This window comes from Megascapheus bottae, chromosome 34, assembly GCF_031878675.1.
Source record: "Megascapheus bottae isolate mThoBot1 chromosome 34, mThoBot2.hap1, whole genome shotgun sequence".
In the NCBI taxonomy this organism is placed as follows: domain Eukaryota; kingdom Metazoa; phylum Chordata; class Mammalia; order Rodentia; family Geomyidae; genus Megascapheus; species Megascapheus bottae.
In genome coordinates this window covers 5281712-5300756 of record NC_143542.1, presented here as the reverse complement: position 1 = coordinate 5300756, position 19045 = coordinate 5281712, and the positions used below count along the sequence as shown (strand labels likewise).

General features: G+C 55.4%; 1 protein-coding gene across 1 annotated transcript in view; it reads left to right on the top strand.

Moving 5' to 3' along the window:
* The window catches only part of Srrm3 (serine/arginine repetitive matrix 3), a 39362-nt gene extending 25753 nt beyond the window's left edge, over window positions 1-13609 (top strand). Inside the window, exons 13-16 of the mRNA XM_090324380.1 lie at window positions 9117-9442; window positions 9702-9926; window positions 10008-10145; window positions 12086-13609. Coding sequence (XP_090180506.1) covers window positions 9117-9442; window positions 9702-9926; window positions 10008-10145; window positions 12086-12308 — 912 coding nt within the window. The 3' untranslated portion in view covers window positions 12309-13609. The remainder of the gene's footprint in view (window positions 1-9116; window positions 9443-9701; window positions 9927-10007; window positions 10146-12085) is intronic.
* The last annotated feature ends 5436 nt before the right edge of the window (window positions 13610-19045 follow it).

Sequence of the window (19045 nt, the reverse complement as noted above, 5' to 3'; positions counted from 1 at the left end):
ACAAAATGGCAAAAGCATCTACATAGACCAATGGTAAGGAGCAGTTGGTGAGGAAGACTAGCGTCTGGCCTCCTTGGGGGAAGAGTTCTCAAAACAGAACCTGCCTAGGAGCATGCTGGAAACAGGACTTTCTGTGAATCCCATTCTGAACCCGGAGCCCTGGGACATCTTGGGCCTTGAATATTCTGAATGCACCAAGATACATTCAGGCCATCCTCTTTGCCTGAAAAGGATTTTTGACGAATTAAATCAGGTTGATTCTCTTGTATCCAGAGAGGTGAGGTGGGGACTGGGGTGTCACTGGCTTGGCCATTAACAAAAAAATGTCTGGGCAAAAGAACTGGGGGTGGATTCTTGGGTGCTACCTTTAAAAAGAAAAAAAGAGAGAGAGAAACAAATGAAAAAAGGAAAGAAAAGCTCAACATTTTTTTAATCCCGTCTATGTTTTTGTTTGTTTTTTAGCCTCCCATTTGAAACGTGGTAATATTGTGATTCCATTTCTTGTTCAGTTGGCAAGGGAAGAGGGTGGGGACATTTATGTCATTTTTCCTGTTATTTTGTTTTTGTTGGTATTTCTTTCCATGATTTTTCTCTCTACAGAAATGCAAACTATCTTTCTGGGTTCCCCCCCCATGTCTTCTGTGTTATTCAAGAATTTTGCTTTTGTGTGTGTTACTGTGGGAACCTTTCTTCCTAAAACAGAGGTTTTGTCCCCTTTCACTTTCAAGCAACCATGAATCATATACACATCTCTCTAAACTTAACTTTTCCTCCATTGGAATCAGAATTTAAAAGGGAAGACAACTTTACCTACTAGCAACTCCTCAAACCTGGGGCACCCTGGGACTGTTTCAACTTTTAAATCAACAAAATTTCTTGCTTCTGAGTCTATGTAGAAGACAGGACACCCAAGTAAGGGGCAGAGACATTTCCTGCTTCATCCAGGGACCTTCTTCCGAGACCCCATTTGTTGTGACTTCTCAATTCCGTTCAATAACATGGCTGAGTATGATGGGGATGGGTAAAGGGAACAGCTGATCAGTCCCTTCAGTATGCAAGAGCATTGAGATAGGCCCTGCATTGTGCTGGCTCCCAGAATATCCCTCTGAGATTACCAAAGGGTGTACTGCAGTCCAGAGAAGCACAGTGACCAGCTCAATCAAGGTTGCACAGCTTTTTAAGAGGTAGATGCGGGCCGGGAGTTTGGCCTAGTGGTTAAAGTGCTTGCCTAGCATGCATGAAGACCCGGGTTCGATTCCTCGGTACCACATACATAGAAAAAAGCCGGAAGTGGTGCTGAGGCTCAAGTGGTAGAGCTCTAGCCCTGAGAAAGTCCAAGGACAGTGCTCAGGCCCTGAGCTCAAGCCCAGGACTGGCAAAAAAAAAAAAAAAAAAAAAAAGAGGTAGATGCAAAGTAGACCTCAGCCCGAGTACGTGAGGACTTTCTGGAGAGATGGTAAATGAAGGGAATGTGTCCTAGGACAAGGACTGGAGAGGAGGATGAGGAAGATGCCATTCCTGCTCCCCCCCCCCAAAAAAAATTAAAAAACAAACCTGGTGACTCTCTAGTTACCCATGCATGCTTCTAGCTCTTCTTCTTTTTTTAAAGCTGGTCATGGGGCTTGAACTCTGATCCTGGGTGCTGTCTCTGTGCTCCGTCAGCTCAAGGCTAGCACTCTACCACTTGAGCCACAGCACCACTTCCAGTTTTCTGGCAGTTACCTGGAGATGAGAGTCTCATGAACTTTTGTGCCTGGGCTGGCTTTGAACCACAATCCCCAGCCTCCTGTGTATCTGGGATTACAGGTGTGATTACCAGCGCCCGGCTGCTTCTATCCCTTTCTGTTCCCTGAGAATGGGGCCTATCCATGTGAAAGACCTGATTTCTGGTGGGCCTTATCCTATGTCATTACTGTGAATCAGAGAGACCTGTAGGAAAACAGACAAGCAGGGAAATCCATATGGAGAAATGAATAATGGCCCTGAGACTCTAATCCCCCTCCCCACCTGTGCACAGGGCCTGGGTGCATATGCAGACAAAATGGCAAAAGTACTGGGATAGACCGCCACCCAGCAAGCACAGGCTCTAGGGTGCCCACTGGAGGCACCTCACAGCCATGCGCTGCTGACCAGCGGACCTCATGGAGCAGGTTCTTAAATCCACTGTTTCTTGGATCCTTGGGTAGCCTCCTTGTAAGCCTCCACACGCATAGAGTGATGCTGGCCTTGCCCTTCTGAAGCCTAGCACTAGGCCACAGCAAAGGATGTGCAGTACCCCCCACCCCCGTCCTGGCCCTGCCTGGGGAAGTGCTGCTGTGAATGCAGTGGTAAAACAGAAGGCCAGACCCAAACTCCGTAACATAATATGACCCTAGGGTGACCCTAAGAGCCCAGAGTCTCCAGGAGGTTGGGGAAGAACCAAGCTTTGGGCCATAGATTTGTGACTCCCAGTTCAGTGCTATGCCAGCCTCACAGAGCAGAGACAAAGAAAGGTAGACCCTTGAGGCAGGATACCACATCTCCTCCCCTTTCAGCAGTGTCCTGCCCACCTCAGAATGTGACTCCCCTGGCCTGCCCCTCCCCGGGCCTCTGCACTCCCTTCCCCAGGCAAGAAGGGTAACCACCGCTAGAGGGTCAGACGGAGGGGCTCCTCGGCCCTTCTTCGAGGATCTTCCCTTCCTTCCCTTGGTGAAGCTAGAAGGCAAAGAGAGCTATTTTGCTAAAATGATGCAGATTAGCCCAGGTTGATCTTTGGCAGGATCCATTCTCCAAATTGTACATTTGATTGCCTTCCCTTTTAAATGCATGTTCACACACGTGTGTACACACACACACACACACACACACACACACACAATTTGTTGCCTCTCTCTAGCCTCATTTAAATTGCTTTTTTTTTTTTTTTTTTTTGGTCTGGGTCCATCTGTCTGTCTCCCTGCCTTTCTATGCCTGTTTCCTTCTGTCATGCTTTCTGTCCTGTTTTCTCTTTCTCCCTCGGTGTCTGTCTTTCTCCCCCTCCATCTCTTTCCCCCCCTGACACGGGCCTCTCTCCCATGCTGCCAGCCCCTCTCTAGCCACCCCGTGGCTCTGCCTTTCTCCAGCTGTTTCTTGCATGCCCTCTGCAGGGATGTTTTGGTTTTGGTTGTGTAAAGAATTAAGGAAAGCTTTGCTTTTGGAGCCTGTTGTTCAAATTTTAAACATTCAAATGTCTGGGGAAGAACCCTGTCCCACCCCCTAGGGGTGAGACCAGGAAAATCCCAGCTGCACACTGGCTGCCCAATTGCTGGCTTAGAGGGGAGTCTGGCTTAGAGTCACTGTCTTTGCCCCATCCTGCATTCCCAATGCAGAGACCTTCTTTTCTTTTTTATTATTGCATTCCTGTCCCTGACCACTGAGAAGGTAGGTATCCCAAATCCAGTGTTCGCTCGCTTCCATCTCAGATAAGCCCTTCCACCACTCTGCTTGGTTTGAATGTGGTTTTCTCTCTCTCTCTCTCTCTCTCTCTCTCTCTCTCTCTCTCTCTCTCTCTCTCTCTCTCTGTTTCACTCTAGCTGGTTTTTTCTCTTCCTTTTTATTTCTTTTTAGTGACTACTCATTTGTAACTTTGCACTCTCTCCAAATGACCTACAAAGCTGTGTCTTCTGGTTTGTCCTTTGATTTTTCTTCACTTTTGCTCCCTCCCTCCCAACTCTGCTGGTTCATCTTTCCTCCTCCTCCCTCTTCTCTCCATTCCCCGCCCCCCCCAGCTTTACTCCACTCCCTCTTTCTCATTTTGTTGTCCGAATGCATTTCTGTGTGGTTCAGCATTCCAACTTTGTGCCCCATCTTGAACTTGAGCTGTATGCTTCAGTTTGGGCCCATTTGATTTCTGTGTCTGGAGTAGCTGCGGTGCCCTTCACCCCTGCCAGTCCCTGGGTTTTGGTTACTCTGACCCCTGACCCTGCCCTCTCTGAGCAGTAAATAGGCAGCATGGGGGGTGTTGTGTAGGAGCCCTTGGTCTCCAGATACTAGAGGACATTCCAGCTGAGGTTGGAGCAAAGAGGCCCTCGGACTCTCTGGGGCCAACTGTGCCAGGCCCCTCCCTGGAAGCGGGGGGGGGGGGGGGGGAGCTTGGGGGGCGGGAGCTGCAGGACCCTGGGGGCACTGCTGGTACAAGACTGAGACTCACAGCTGCATCTTTAGGGTATGTTGGGGGCGTTAGGAGCAGGTGCTGGACTTGGGGTCCTTCTCAGCCATGTCTCTGTGGGATGACTTGGGGAGTAGGGTGGACTCTTAGCTTCCCTGTCCCCTGCCTGGGCCACTCCCCCACCTGGCCAACCTCTGACCTCTTTCCATCTCTAATTCTGGGTAGTTTCATGGCGTCCCCCAGCAGTGCAGCTGGTAGGGGAGTGGAGACCACAGCAGGCTCACCTCCTGAGGTGGGGCCAGAAGTAGGCCCTGGAGGACGCCACCTTCCCTGCCATTTCAGCTGTTTCCTGCAGCTACAGCCGGCCGAGGTCCAGGTGGCTCTCCATCCCAGCTTTGGAAAGAGACAGCTCAGTTTCTTGTCACCGCATGTTTATTCTTGGAGTGTTCATGGGCTCAGAATGTTCTGGAAATCCCAGTGATGCTTGCTGGGAAGGAGATGAGGAAGCTGCTCATCCGAGAGAGAAAGAAAAATGCTTTTAGTCTGACAGGTTTCTCAACTAGTGGGGGTGTGGAAGTTCCATCCCCTGAGACCACCTGAGAAAACCCAGGCAGAGGCGGGCAGGCGGCTGAGCCCCAGGGATAGGGGGGAGCCAAAATAAAGTATGTGTCTTTCTTTGTCCGACATCCTTCCATTGTCTTTTCCCCACGACTCTTCAAAAAGATGTTTATAAAGCCAAAGAAAAACTCACCCTTCAAGCAGTGCCCAGCTCAGAGGCAGGTGAGGTCTCTCCTTCATGAACTCACTCATTCACTCCTTTCCTCATTCATTCATTCATTCATTCATTCATGCTTAGACTAAGCCAACTCGGGCTGAGCTCCTCCTTAGTACCAGGCAGACCTGAGTTCACGCCCCCCGACCTTCAGGTGAGAACTAAACAACAGGTAGGAGGGACTGGTGAAAGGCAGGTGTCACCGTAGCCTCAGGCCTGACTTAAATGACACATGGTTGTGTTGGCATCCTCAAAGAAGAGCCCAGAGGTCAGAGGAAGGCTCACAAGCGATGGGGAGAGGCTAGGAAGGAAGCAGTGCACAGAAGACAAGCTGTGGTGGGGATCTGGAGGGAGAGGAGCAGGAAGAAGAGCTGGGCAAGAGAAATGAGAGCCACAGACAGCAGGCATCATGGGGGAGCTGTCAGAAGGCCTCTGGCTACTACAGTCTTGTCCAGACATGAAATTCTGGAATGTCTGGCCTCTGAGCACTCCAGTTCCTGGGAAGAATGAAATTTAGCCAAGCTGAAAAGGAGGCTTAGCCTCTGGGCAGATCATGGCAACTTTCCTTCAGGACTTTTGAAGAGATAGTGGAAAGAACGAGAATAGTCTTAGAAGCCTTCCCCTAGGGAAAGCCTTATTGCCACCTTACCCCAAAGCACCTTTACCAATCCTCTGCCATCTCACACCTCAGGCCACCTCCTCCATAGGGCATCAGGCCCTCCTGCCCTCTTCTGACACTGTTAGTCTGTAAGGGAATTCATACTTCAGGCCAACCCGTCAAACACTCCCAATGTCCCCCCTTTGATCTGCAGGAAAACTGAGGGCCTCAACAGGGGACCTTCATAAGGTCTTACAGAAAATGACTCACCCTAAATCTACCATGTTTCACTTGGAATAGGGTAGACCAGTTGGCTTAAATTTAATGAGTTTGATAAGAATGGTGCAGTGTTTAGACTTTAAGACACATTACTCAGGAAGTAGCTCAGCCCAGAGGTTTGGACCCAGGAACTTCAGTGATTAGAAGCACACCATTATTGTGACATGCAACCATCCAACTCAAATCTCAATCTCTCTCTCTCCCTCTCTCTCTCTCTCTCTCTCTCTCTCTCTCTCTCTCTCTCTCTCTCTCTCTCTCTCTCTCTCTCTCTCTCTCTCTCTCTCTCTCTCTCTCTCTCTCTCTCTCTCTCTCTCTCTCTCTCTCTCTCTCTCTCTCTCTCTCTCTCTCTCTCTCTCTCTCTGTCAGTCATGGGGCTTGAACTCAGGGCCTAGGTGCTTTAAGCTTTCTTTGCTCAAGGCTAGAGCTCTACCACTTTGAGCCACAGGTCTAATTGGAGTATTCTGGTGGTTCACTGGAGAGATAAGAGTCTCATGGACTTTGCTTCCTGGGCTGGTTTCAAACACAATCCTCAGATATTAGTCTCCTGAGCAGCTAGGATTATAGACATGCCTGGCCAACCTAGACCACTTTCATTCCCAGCCGTCTACTCCACTTTGAGCTCAAGACAATGGAAAGTCAAGGGGACCTCCTTATCTGTATGAAGGGCTCTCATGGCTGTGGTCTTCTCCCTCCTGTGCCTGTCCTTTCGTGGCCCAAATCCAGATTCTGGATGGGAGCCACAGTCACACCAGAGTCCTGGCTTCTAACTGTAGCACTCTGCCTGCTGGCCTTGTTGTCACCCCTGACCAGAGAAGCCAGGGGTTTCTTTGAGGAGGTGGCTTCTGTTGGCTTTGTTCCTGGTGTCTGTTCAGCTGACACTGACAGCTCTGAACATAGGACACATTTGACGATTCTACAGGTGTCCTTCTCATTGGCTTGGCAGCCATGAGGTATTGGTCATTTGCTGGCAGGAAGTCAAGGATCTCCTAGGGATATTGACCCATCAAGGAACAGCCATCCCAAAGGGGCCATTTAGCCTCTCCTAGCCTAGAGCAAGGGGTGAGCTGAGAATGAAGAAAGTCAAGGCTGTTTAGAGGGGCATCTGGATACTAGATCATATCTGCTCTGCCTACCTAAACATGCCAAGGCCCCCAGACAGACAGCCAGTTCCCATGGCCCCATAGGCTTTGGGCCACACACTATGTCTAGTTAGTGTTCACTGGCTACTTCTGCTGCCAATCACAAGCCACTTGGCCCTGGACCTTGAGAGGCAAATTCTTCCTCCCTCAATAAATGATAGGCCTTAACGAGGTGTCAGGTTATGTGCTAAAAGCAGAGGTTATGGAATTAGATCAGACATCAGATGCCTGGAGGTGTTCAAAGTCAAGTTGCTGGTGGTAACTGGAGAGGGGAAGGGGCAGAGCTCTAAATAAGACAAATATTAGGATGGGGGCATGAGTCAAGTAATAGATCACCTGTTTAAGTAAAGTCAAGGTCTTGAGTTCAAACCCCAGTACTACCAAAAGGATAAATAACAGTAGTGTCAACTCTGAGGAGATAGTGAAGAATAGACAGAAGGAGGGTCAGTTCTGGGCAAGGAAGAATGTGGGGGGGGGGGGCGTGTCAGAGTTCAGGCAAACTAGAATATTTACACTGGAGGAGACATCAGGAAACCAAGCCAGATAACTCATTTTGCAGAGGGGGAAACCAGGCCCAGATTGAAGAGGAGGCTTAACAGGTCTCAGGCCCAGGGTTGCCAGCCTGTACACCACGTCCCCTTTCTGGTTTTCTGTATCCTGATCTTTGTGTCCTGACTCTACTTTGGGACAAATAAGTAAATATTCGGCATCTCTATTTGGCCATCAGCCAAGAGGCACTGGCTCAGACCCCGGAAGCTGGGTCTTGCTGGTTTCTCCCCCCAGAGGCGGCGTGGCCTCCTCAGGCCTAGAGTGGGGTGGTTGCGTTTTTTTTTTTCTCTCTCTCTCTATCTCTCTTGCATTTTGTGAATCTAATGATGAACTTATGCTACCACACTTTTCCCTTCTTTTACACAACTTACCTACTAAAGGAGGAAGTACCACTTTATTGGTAAGTGGACGTTAACCAAGAGGGACTTAAAAATCAGAACAAAAAAAAAAGTAAAGAAAAATAAAAGAAAATAAAAAAGAAAAGAGAGAAACAGAAAGACAGTTGGGTCAGCTACTGACACTTCCTGAGTTCTCCATAGGGCTGCAAATCAAAGAAAAAGTATATATGTATTAATAGAAAAAAAGAATGCCAGGTTCCCCAGGAGATCGTTGTTTTTGATTTTAGTATCTAGTGACATTTTGGGAGGGTTTTTTTTTTTTTAATTTCTGTTTTCCTCCCTTTCTTCGGTTGAATTTTCAGTTCAGTTGTCCCTCCCTACCCTGCCCCCTCTCTGTGTGCCGTGTGACCCCTCTGCCCACTCCCCTTGCGCTAGGGGGGACCTGGCCTGGTGGGCTGGCCTCCCTCAGCTGCCCTCTCTCTTCTCTCTGCCGGGAGTCGTCTGTCCCATGCGGGAGGGGCAGTGCCACCCCGGTGCCCGTCTTGGAGCCCTCCCCATCCCCTGCAGCCTCCACCCTACTGCTCTGTCCCTCCTGTGTTGTGCATGCTGAGACCCCTGCATGAGCTGCATTGTCGAGGCCAGAGGTGGACACTAAGCAAGGCAGAGGCAGGGCAGGCGCGGGCCCGTGTGTGCCATGCTGGTGGCCTGCACCTGGGCCCGGTGAAAGCCCTCTTCCCTTTTCTCCTCCCACCCCACCCTGAACCTGTCTGTCCTCTGTCTCTGGGTCTGTTTTTCTGCCTCATCCAATCTCCCCTCCATCATCTCTGCTTCTCCATCTCCTTCCCTCTGCCTCTCCATCTCCCCTCCATCATCTCTGCTTCTCCACCTCCTCCCATCTCCTCTCCTCTGCTTCTTCATCTCCCCTCCATCTCCTCTCCTCTGCCTCTCCATCTCCCCTCCATCATCTCTGCTTCTCCACCTCCTCCCATCTCCTCTCCTCTGCTTCTTCATCTCCCCTCCATCTCCTCTCCTCTGCCTCTCCATCTCCCCTCCATCATCTCTGCTTCTCCATCTCCTCCATCATCTCTGCTTCTCCATCTCCTCCCCTCTGCCTCTCCATCTCCCCTCCGTCATCTCTGCTTCTCCATCTCCCCTCCATCTCCTCCCCTCTGCCTCTCCATCTCCCCTCCGTCATCTCTGCGGTCTCCTCCGCCTCTCTTCCTACCCCCCGCCCCTCCCCGTCTCCCGGCGCCTCCCCGCCCATCTCCGTCTCCCTCCCGCCCCTCCGTGCCCTCTCTGCCTCTCTCCCCGTTAGAAGCCCAGCTCGCCCTCGCCCAGGGCCCGCGACCAGGTGGCGGCCGCCGCACCCACGCCGCCCGCGCGGGGCAAGGACGGTCAGAGCCCGCGCGCGGCGGGCACGGAGGCCAGGCGGCGACGGCGGCGACGGCGGAGGCGGCGGCGCTCCCGGTCCTCGGCGTCCGCGCCCCGCCGCAGGGGCCGCCGGCGGGCCCGGCCCCCGCCGCCCCGGGGCTCGTCGCGCTCGCTCAGCAGGGCCCGCTCCAGCAGCGACTCCGCCAGGGGCGCCCCGGGCCCCGGGCCCGAGCCGGGCTCCGAGCGAGGCCACGGCGGACACGGGAGACGGTGAGCCGGCCTCGGCCCCCACCCCACGGGAGGCCCTCCGCCACCCCACGCCCCCTCACCGGCCCCCCAAACCCCTCCGCCACCCCACGCCCCCACCGCCACCCCCACGCCCCCTCCGCCACCCCACGACTCCTCCGCCACCCCACGCCCCCTCACCGACCCCCCAAACCCCCTCCGCCACCCCACGCCCCCTCCGCCGGCCCCCGACGTTCTCGACCAGCCCTCTCACACCCTGAGCCCCGTTGTGCCGGTTCTCCAGGACTAAGGAGCGGGCCCTGCGCACTCGGCCGGCCAGCGCCTCGCCGTCCCCGGGCCCGCACGGCCGGCGTGGCGGCCCGGAGGGGAAGAGCTCGTCCCGCAGCCCGGGCCCGCGCCCGCGCTCCTGGAGCTCCAGCCGGTCGCCCTCCAAATCCCGCTCGCGCTCCGCAGAGAAGCGGACCCGCAGCCCCAGCCGCTCGCCCTCGCCCAAGAAGGCGCTGGGCCGGTGAGTGGGGCGGGCGCGGGCGCGGGCGGCGGGGCCGGGGCGGGACGGCGGCTTCGCGACTCACCTCGACGGGTCCTGCAGGGACAAGGACGGCGAAGGCCGCGCACGACACGCGGACGCGGAGGCCGCCCGCGCCAGGCGCCGGTCCCGCAGCTACTCGCCCATCCGCAAACGGCGCCGGGACTCGCCGAGCTTCATGGAGCCGCGGCGCATCACCAGGTACCGGAGCGCTGCGCGGGTACCACAGTTCGCCGCGGCCCGCCGGGGGCGGGGCTCCGGCCGGGGGCGGGGCCATCTGCTCGGAGGCGGGGCTTGCTTACCGTGTGGGGCGGGGCGACCTGCTCGGAGGCGGGGCTTGCGCACCGTGTGGGGCGGGGCCATCTGCTCGGAGGCGGGGTTTCCGCACCGTGTGGGGCGGGGCGACCTGCTCGGAGGCGGGGCTTCCGCCGGGTGTGGGCGGAGCTACCTGCTCGGAGGCGGGGCTTCCACGGGGAGGGCCCGGAGGCGCTGGAGAAGAGCGTGGAGGGAGGCGACCCGACTGTGCTGCACCGCCAGGAGCCCGCCATCGCAGGAGCCCGCCCGTCTCTCCGCACCCGTCTGCCGTCGCTGACCTCCCCTTTTCTCCTTCGTCTCAAGGTCCAGCCTGCTGCGTGGCCGGGGGCCGGGTGGACCCCTCCCCGCCGGCCGCGGGGGAGACGCCCATGTGAGCCGTCCATCTATCTGCCTCTGCTTCCCCTTTTCGCACTAACCGCCGCGGCCCCTGGGGACTGGAGGAGGGGGCACGGCGGTCTAGGGGCGCCTGGTTTGGTGGAAGTCGTGGTCCGTGGTAGATTCTGCCTGTGTCCATCAGGCTGAAAGCTTGGATGGAACTAGAGCAGAGTTCAGGGCCCAGCTCTGCCCTGCTGGGCAGCTACGGGGCGACTGGACCACGGTGCTGGGCCTGTGACCACCCACGTGCAGTAGGCATTGGGGTCCTCGAGCATGGTTTCAGGGTCTCTGAGGGAGAGGCCCCCACCTGCTGCCCAGTGCTAAAGAGGGCCCTGCCATGTCCTCCTGCCTTCCACGGGCCCCCAAGGCTGCCTCCTCCTCCTCCCACTAATTCACACCTGTTTTCTTTCTCAGAATTAACACCAGGTGGGGCGCTGCTGCTCACTTAACCACTTTTCTTTTCTCTGGGTCCTAGCCTCCTGCCTACACACTAACTGGGCCAGCGGGGAGGTAGCTGAGTGAGGAGTGAGGGGCCAGTGGGCGGGAGAGGGGGCTGGGCATCCAGCAGCAAGGGCCAGGCTTCTCCTTCCTGTTCTCTTTGAGTGACCTGACAAACCCAAGCCTTCAATTCTATGGTGGGGACAGAGAAGCAGGGACAGGTGGTTGGTGTGTGACTATGTTTTTTGTTTGTTTTTGCCAGTCCTGGGCTTGAGCTCAGGGTCTGAGCACTGTCCTTGGGTTTTCTCAAGGGTAGAACCCTACCACTTGAGCCACAGCACCACTTCTGGCTTTTTCTTTGTATGTGGTACCAAGGAATCGAACCCAGGTCTTCATGTTAGGCAAGCATTCTAGGCCAAACTCCTGGCCCAGCGTGTGATTATGTTTCAAAGTTTCAAGTCAGTGAGCTGGTGGCTCATGCCTGTAAATCCTACCTATTCTGGAGGCTGAAATCCTGGTTCAAAGCCAGCCGGAGTAGGAAAGTCTATGAGATTCTTCAACTAACCACAAACAAAAAGCTAGAAGAACTGTGGCTTACGTGACAGAGCACCAACCTTGAGCAAACAAGGTTTGGACAGTGCCCAGACCCCGAACTTAAGCCCCAGTACTGGTACCAATAAAAGACTTTATTCAGGCCACACTTGATTGCCCACTCCTGTCACCCTATTTAATCAGGAGACAGAGTTCTCAGGAGAGAACTACAGTGCTAAGGCCAGGCTCTGAAATATTCCTGCAAAGATTTTAGTCACAGATCAATCAGAGACCTGGGTTTCTCATCCTGAAGACTGGCAAGGAAAGAACCAAAATGACCCATCTACATCAGCAGATGACCCCAGGCAGGGGTGTTGCTAAAGGCCAGGCCCCTGGAAAGACAGGCAGTGAAGCCTGGCCATGCTGGAATGGCAGAGGTCAGAGACCTGGGTGGCCTATAAACAGCCGTTTTCTCCCCACAGTGCCCGCAAGCGTCCCATCCCCTACTACCGGCCCAGCCCCTCCTCCTCCTCCAGCTGCCTGAGCAGTGACTACTCCAGCAGGAGCCGCAGCCCCAGCCTGGGCCACAGCCACGGAAGCTACAGCAGCCGGAGTCGTGGCACCCGTAGCCGCACGCGCAGTCCCTCCCAGACCCCCAGTCCCAGCTGCCACAGCCGGAGCAGCTCAGAGAGCGGGGGGTTCTGAGTCTCCCTGGCACAGGGAGAGGTCAATACCAGAGACCTGGGGGAAGGGGCTGCCTTCCCCACTGTTACAGAGAGGGCCTGGGGCCAGCACGTGTGTGGGCAGCAGGGACCAGGGAGGACCTGGAGGGTGGGGTGCCTGGCCATAAGAGGGCTCAGGTAGTGTCTCTGAGGGTGTCTGCCCCCCCCTCCACCCACCAGTGTCCAGGAACAACGAGCTGCTGGGAACAGAGGGGTCGCCTGGCTCTGGCCTGCTTTGGGCTCAGCGCTGCTCCTGGGCCTTTGCTGCTGAATGGCACAGTCTGCTGTCTGCTGTCGCCTCCCCGCAGTTCAGCAGGCCCCGGGCACACCCTGGAAGCTGCCAGGCCTGGGAACCTGCCCTCCCACTTCACAGTGCCCCCCCACACTGGGTGGACCAGGAAGTGGCACAGCAAGCTGGATCTAAGCTAGACAGAAGGAAGAGGGGCCTTATTCTTGGTGCGCTGTTCTCCCTGGCTGAGGGCTGGCCTCTCCCAGCTCTTCCCCTGGTCCAGGGTGGCCAAGATGAGGTGGTCTCTAAAGTCCACTCCTTTCTTGCAGGCTGGGCTGCTCTGTCCAGTCCTCACCAAAGCCCTGGGCCAGAGGCAGGGGACACATAGAACGCCTGCCTTGGACCCTGAGCTCCAAGGGACAGGACGACAGCTGTTAGTGAGCGTGAGACAAAAGCATCAGGTGACTGATCAGGCCACAGTGCGCGGGTGGCTTGGGGGACAGATCATCAGTCAACACCACAAGACGCAGGCTGTGCGTGTCAGCAGCTGGGACCCAGGGGCTGGCTGCAGGCTAGGATAACGTGTAGGGGGCTTTGGGGCCCAGAGGAGGCCTGCTTCTCAGGCTCTGGGAGAAAGGCTCAGCCAAAGCTCCCCAAGAACAGGAGCAGAACTCTTGCCCTTCAAAGGTTGGCAGGCTCAGGCCAAGGATGGTCGGGGCATTGGTGGAAAAGTGGTGAACCAGGCCCACAATCCTCTTCTGCTCCCAGCCCTACCTCCTCCTGCGGCTCAGGCCTATAACCCTCCTCTCCTCCCAGTCCTCCCTCCAGGGGCCCAGACCCACAATCCTCTTCTACTCCCAGCCCCCCTCCTCCTGCGGCCCTCAGGGATCTCACAAAGTCTTCCTTAGCCCAATAGGGCAGATGCCCTGGGCTGTGGTGGGGGGGGGGGGTGGTCCGGGTTCTCCTCTCTCTATTGCCCCCTTCCTCTTTCTCCGCAGTGCGGAAAAAATTTGGACTCTAATAATAAACACTTGGTGCCCGGATGGCAGAGGTGAGCACAGGCCTCTTTGGATTTGAGCTTGGGGTGTGGTGGGGCTTGAGAGTGGCTCAGACTCTTCTCCAGGACGCCAGGGTCCCACAGAGGCTCAGAGGGAAGGAAATCCTGACCCGAGGAGCCCACCTTGAAGCTTGGAAGTCCTTGCACTTTAGCCTTCCTCCTCTCTGAGTGCTGGGGAAGGCGGCTGCTCAGAACTTGCACAATGGTTGGTGTCTGACAGCATTGAGATTTGAACTCGCCCATCCTGTGGTGTCCAGATCCCCATCGGGCAGCACTGAGTAGAGGGAGAGACACAATGGAGGCAGGAGGCCAGGCTCTCCTGCTTTCAGTTACTTTGGGACATTCGTGGGCACTAGCGAGGGGACCCCTGTGTGCCTGCTGTGTCCCTGCAGCTCTTGCACCTGGCCGTGTTCCCCATGTCCCCCTCCCCAGGCCACTATCACGGGGATGCTCCTGCTCCAGTTCCTCTGAGCACCTTCATTTGAGGCTTGATCCCAGGTTAAAGACTCAACTTCAGCCAGGTTCGAGCCTGTCATGCCAGCTACTCAGCGGCTGAGATCTGAGGATCATAGTTCAAAACCAGCCGGGGGGCTAAGAGTTTGGCCTAGTGGTAGAGGGCTTGCCTAGCATGCAGGAAGTCTCAGGTTCAATTCCTCAATACTACCTACATAGAAAAAAGCCAGAGATGGTGCTGAGGCTCAAGGCACTAGCCTTGAAAAAGCCCAAGGACAGTGCTCAGGCCCTGAGTTCAAGCCCTAGAACTGACCACAAAAAAAAAAAAAAAATTACCAGCCTGGGTAGGAAAGTTCATGAGGCTTTTATTTTCAATTAACTCTCCAATAAAAAGGGAAAAAGAAAAGCTCAAAATGGAGCTGTGGCTCAAAGTAATAAAGGGCTAGCCTTGAGCCCAAAAATGCAGAGACAAGCTGGGCACAGTGGCTCATGCCTGAAATCCTAGTTACTCAGGAGGCTGAGATCGGAGGATCAGGGTTCAAAGCTAGCCCTAGCACAAAAGGACCTGAGACTCTTATTTCCAATTAACCTCTGGAAAATGGAAAGTGGGGCTTGACTCAAGGGTAGGGTGGTAGCCTTGCGCTGAAGAGCTCAGAGACAGCACCCAGGCCAAGTTCAAACTCCATGACCTACACACACAAAGGGGCAGAGACAGTCCCTAGGTTCAAGTTCAAGCTCAAGACCAGCACCAAAAACAAAACCAAAAACAGGGGCCAGGAGTGTGGCCTAGTGGTAGAGTGCTCTGGTCTTGAGGAATGTCCAAGGACAGTGCTCAGGCCCTGAGTCTAAGCCCCAGGACTAGCAAAAAAAAAAAAAAAAAAACCTCAAAGTTTTGTCTCTTGTCTTCACACATCTCCACAGAGACACTTAACACTCAGAATATAAGTAAATCAGGGAGCCAAAGAATGGAAAATTCCAGAAGCCCTGGCTTGAGGCCTGGGACCCAACATGAGGTGTGGTGCTACAATGGAGACACTAGAGGGCGACAAAGTGGGGAAAAGGTTTGGGGGGGGGGGGGAACAAGCCTGGATTGAGCAAGTGGGGGGACTGGAAGCCTGGGGGTGGGGACAGAGCTTTCCTGCACCCCACTGACTGACACTCAGCCTGTACTCTGCTCTACCCCTTAGGAGAGGAAAAAAACACCAGCTCACACCAAACAAACAAACAACAAAGACAGGAAACTGCAGTCCTGCCTGGCTGCCAGGAGGGAGGAGGGGCCTCCCTTTGGTACCCAGGGATGTGGGCATTTGGTACCCAGGGTTCCTCCCCCCTCACCCCCCCACCCCATGGTTCCTCAGATGGAACTCACAGGGGGCCCCCTTCCTCCTTCCCCATACACAGCAGGCCTGGAGGCCCACAGGCCTGGGGCTCTGTCTGAGTCTTGTGACCCTGGCTGCCCCGGCCTCCCCTGGGTTTCTACATCCTCGACCCCGGACTGCATGACGCAGTTGCAAGGCCAGGGTTCTCATCCTTACTCGGTGAGATGCTTCTGGCAGCCCCAGCCACTGGTCTTTCGGTCACTGGCAGGAACATTCAGGGCTCAGGCCCCAGGCCACTCTTCTAAGAGGCTCCAGACATGGGGTGTCCCAGCCTTGAGACCCCCACTTCCACCTCCGCCTGAGCTCACATTGTTTTGGTGCCAGCAGAAGTGCTTTTGCTCAGGGACTGGGTGCTGTCCGCAAGGCTGGCACGCTACCACTTGAACCACAGCTATACTTTGGGCTTTTTGCTAGCTAATTGGGGATAAGCCTCTGCCCAAGCTAGCTTTGAACCTGGAGTCTCAGATCTCAGCCTTCTGAAGTAGCTAGGATTTACAGGCACAAGCCACAGTGACTAACCCTCTCCTCTCTTCTCCTCTCCTCTCTCCTCCCCTCCCTTCCCCTCTCTATCTCAATCTCTGTCTCCCTGTGTTAGGAAAACACTCTACCACTTGAGCCATCCCCAGTCATTTTAGTTTGTCACTGTATGGCACAGCCTGGCTTCCACCTTTAGAATCTCCTGCCTTGGCCTCCAGTCCACCGCCATGACGGGGCCCAAGCGCTACTTGAAAACACCATGTCCTGCCTGGCTGGCCAGGACATCGATGGGTGTCTCAAGGCCTCCCCTCCCTCCACTTTTAAGAATTATTCAGGGGCCTTTCATGTGGTGTGGAAGGGTTTATTCGGAGCCATGATGGCAAGCAGCAGAGCACTGAGCTAGGATGTTGTCGGGGTGGGAGAGGGCTTGGCTCAACCTGGGAGGAGCAGACGGGGGCAGGCAGCGAGATGGGTGTCAGTGGGGGACAAGTGAGCAAGGGGAGGGCATGAAGGTGAGGGGGATCGGGGCTGGCAGACAGGGTGATGGGGCGTCTCCTGCGGGGTCATGTGATCAGATGCTGGGGGCGGGGAAGGGGGGGGAAGGGTCCTGGCTGACCTGACTCAGATCTCACAGGGACGCCCACAAAGGAGGCCAGGAGAAAGCTTGGGAGCCCAAGTTTGGTCAGGCAGGGATTTGGGGCAGCGCCCATCCATACCCCCAGGCCCGCCGTGGTTTACACTTCGCTCGAGCAAGCCTGAGGGAGGGTGGGAGGTACAGAGGAGAAACTTGATTCATGGCCCTGGAAAGAGATTTCCAGAACATCCTGTCCAATGGTCTCATTGTACAGATGAAGAAAATGAGTCACAGCGCTGGCCTCCGACCAAGGTCTGCAGCAGCCAGGACCCAGGATTCCTCAGCCTCAACAGATGCCCTCTGCTAGACAACCACGGACAGGAAGACCCCAGGCCTGCCACCTGACCCCTCTGAGTCCCCTTCAGTGGTGAAAATCAGTCCCACAGGGAGGCAGGCTGGACATAGTGCGTTAGAAGCAGACTCCTAGAGAGGCAGCATCTAGAAGTTTCCAGAAAGATCCAGTGCCCCCACCCCCCTGGGTCTTCTCCCTGCCCCCCTTCTGTGCTTTCATGACTTCTGCGGACATTCTTGGTTGTGCCGGAGCCAGTGACTGGCACAGGTCAGCTGTCAGGCCCCTCCAGGGAGCTCAGGCAGCTGCCGGAAGATTCCAAAGTGTTCTCTGAGTTGAGCCAGCGAGGGAGGGGCTGGCTGGGCCGCAGTTGGCAGAGGCCAGCCTCGGGTGTGGCCAGCCTGGCTAAGCAAATACTCTACCACCGAACCAGGTCCCCAGCTCCCCCCACCCTGTTTTGTCAGTTATGGGGCTTGAACTCAGGGCGTGGGCATTGTCTCCGCTTTTTTTCGCTCAAAGCTAATGCTCTACTATTTGAGCCATAGCTCTACTTCTGGTTTTCTGGTGATTAATTGGAGAAGAGTCTCATGGGTTTTCCTGGGCTGGCTTTGAACTTTGGTGCTCAGATCTCAGCCTCCTGAGTATCTAGGATCACAGGGGTGATTTTAGTTGGTTTTTCAGCTGGAGTCTTTTTTTTTTTTTTTTTTTTTTTTTTTGCCAGTCCTGGGCTTGAGCTCAGGGCCTGAGCACTGTCCTTGGACTTTCTCAAGGCTAGAGCTCTACCACTTGAGCCTCAGCACCACTTCCGGCTTTTTTCTATGTATGTGGTGCCGAAGAATTGAACCTGGGTCTTCATGCATGCTAGGCAAGCACTTTAACCACTAGGCCAAACTCCCAGCCCCTTCAGCTGGAGTCTTACACTTCTGCCCAAACCCACTTCAGCTGGGGTTACAGACCCCACCATGTCTCTGCACACCATCAAAGGACCCTGATGTCCTTTCTGTTCCAGAGAGAGAGAGAGAGAGAGAGAGAGAGAGAGAGAGAGAGAGAGAGAGAGAGAGAGAGAGAGAGAGAGAGAGAGCACACGCAACAACACCTGAAAATTCTGATGCTAGAGCCAGACACCAACCATCCATATGCCAATGGGTCAGGTGGGCACTGCCACCCAGCCCAGGTCCACTTGCCAAGGCCAATGGCAGAGTAAAGAAAACAGTCTTCCCCAGGAAAGCTCCTGGGGCTGGGGGGTAGAGGACCTCAAAGGGCACCACCCAGACCTTGGGGTTCGGAGTGATGTTGACACTGCTTTCGCCTCTGGCCAGCGACTCTGGTAGTCCCAGAATGCACATACAGTGGGTAACTCACACCGGAGCAGGAAGTGTGCCTGAGCTCCTGCCCGGACGCTGGGACCCTGTGAGATGCGTGGTCACCAGGCCAGTGAACTGTGGGAGCCAGAGCCCAGCCCAGCCCAATGTGACCCCAAAACCCAGTTTCTCTCCCACCTGCCCCCCACGCCCATGCTTCGGCGCTTGCAGTGGGCAGACTGATGTCAGAACTGGTGTGTTTGAAGACGTGCGCGCATTCTGGGTGCATGGGCGAGAAGGTGGGCACGCCCTGGTTCGCCAGGGCAGCAGAGGCCGATCCCCCTTGCCCTGGTTTCAAGCGAGATGAAGGGAGGGGAGCCTGGCAGACAACCCCAACCCTCCCGCATCCCAAGCGTGGCTGGGCTTGGCAGGACCTTGCTTGAAAGTGCTGTGCCCACATCTGACAGCTCCGCGAGGGCGGGGCACCCAGTGCTCCAGTCTGGGCCAAGGTGGACAGGCAGAGGCAGCGGCAGCCGGATGAGCATCTTTTTTGCCTTCTGACCTCACCCAGACTTTACAGCGCTGGGCGGGGTGGGGATGGGATGGGAACAAAGGCTTGAAGTCGCCTCACTCAGTCACCCTTCAAGGGGATGGGAGCTCTCATCCAGGCAGGGGTGCTGGCTTTTGGCCCTCTGCCTCTGAGAGCCCCGGGGTCTTCAGTCCCTTTGGGGATGACCCCAGGGACAGCCAGGAAAGGACAGGGGTCAACTATGAGCTCTCTCCCTCTCTCTCTCCCCCTTTCCCTCTGTCTCTCCTCTCCTCTCCTCCTCCTCTCTCTCTCCCCCTCCCACTCTGTCTCTGGAAACTGAGGCTCAGAGAGGCCACAGGGGTTGATGCCACC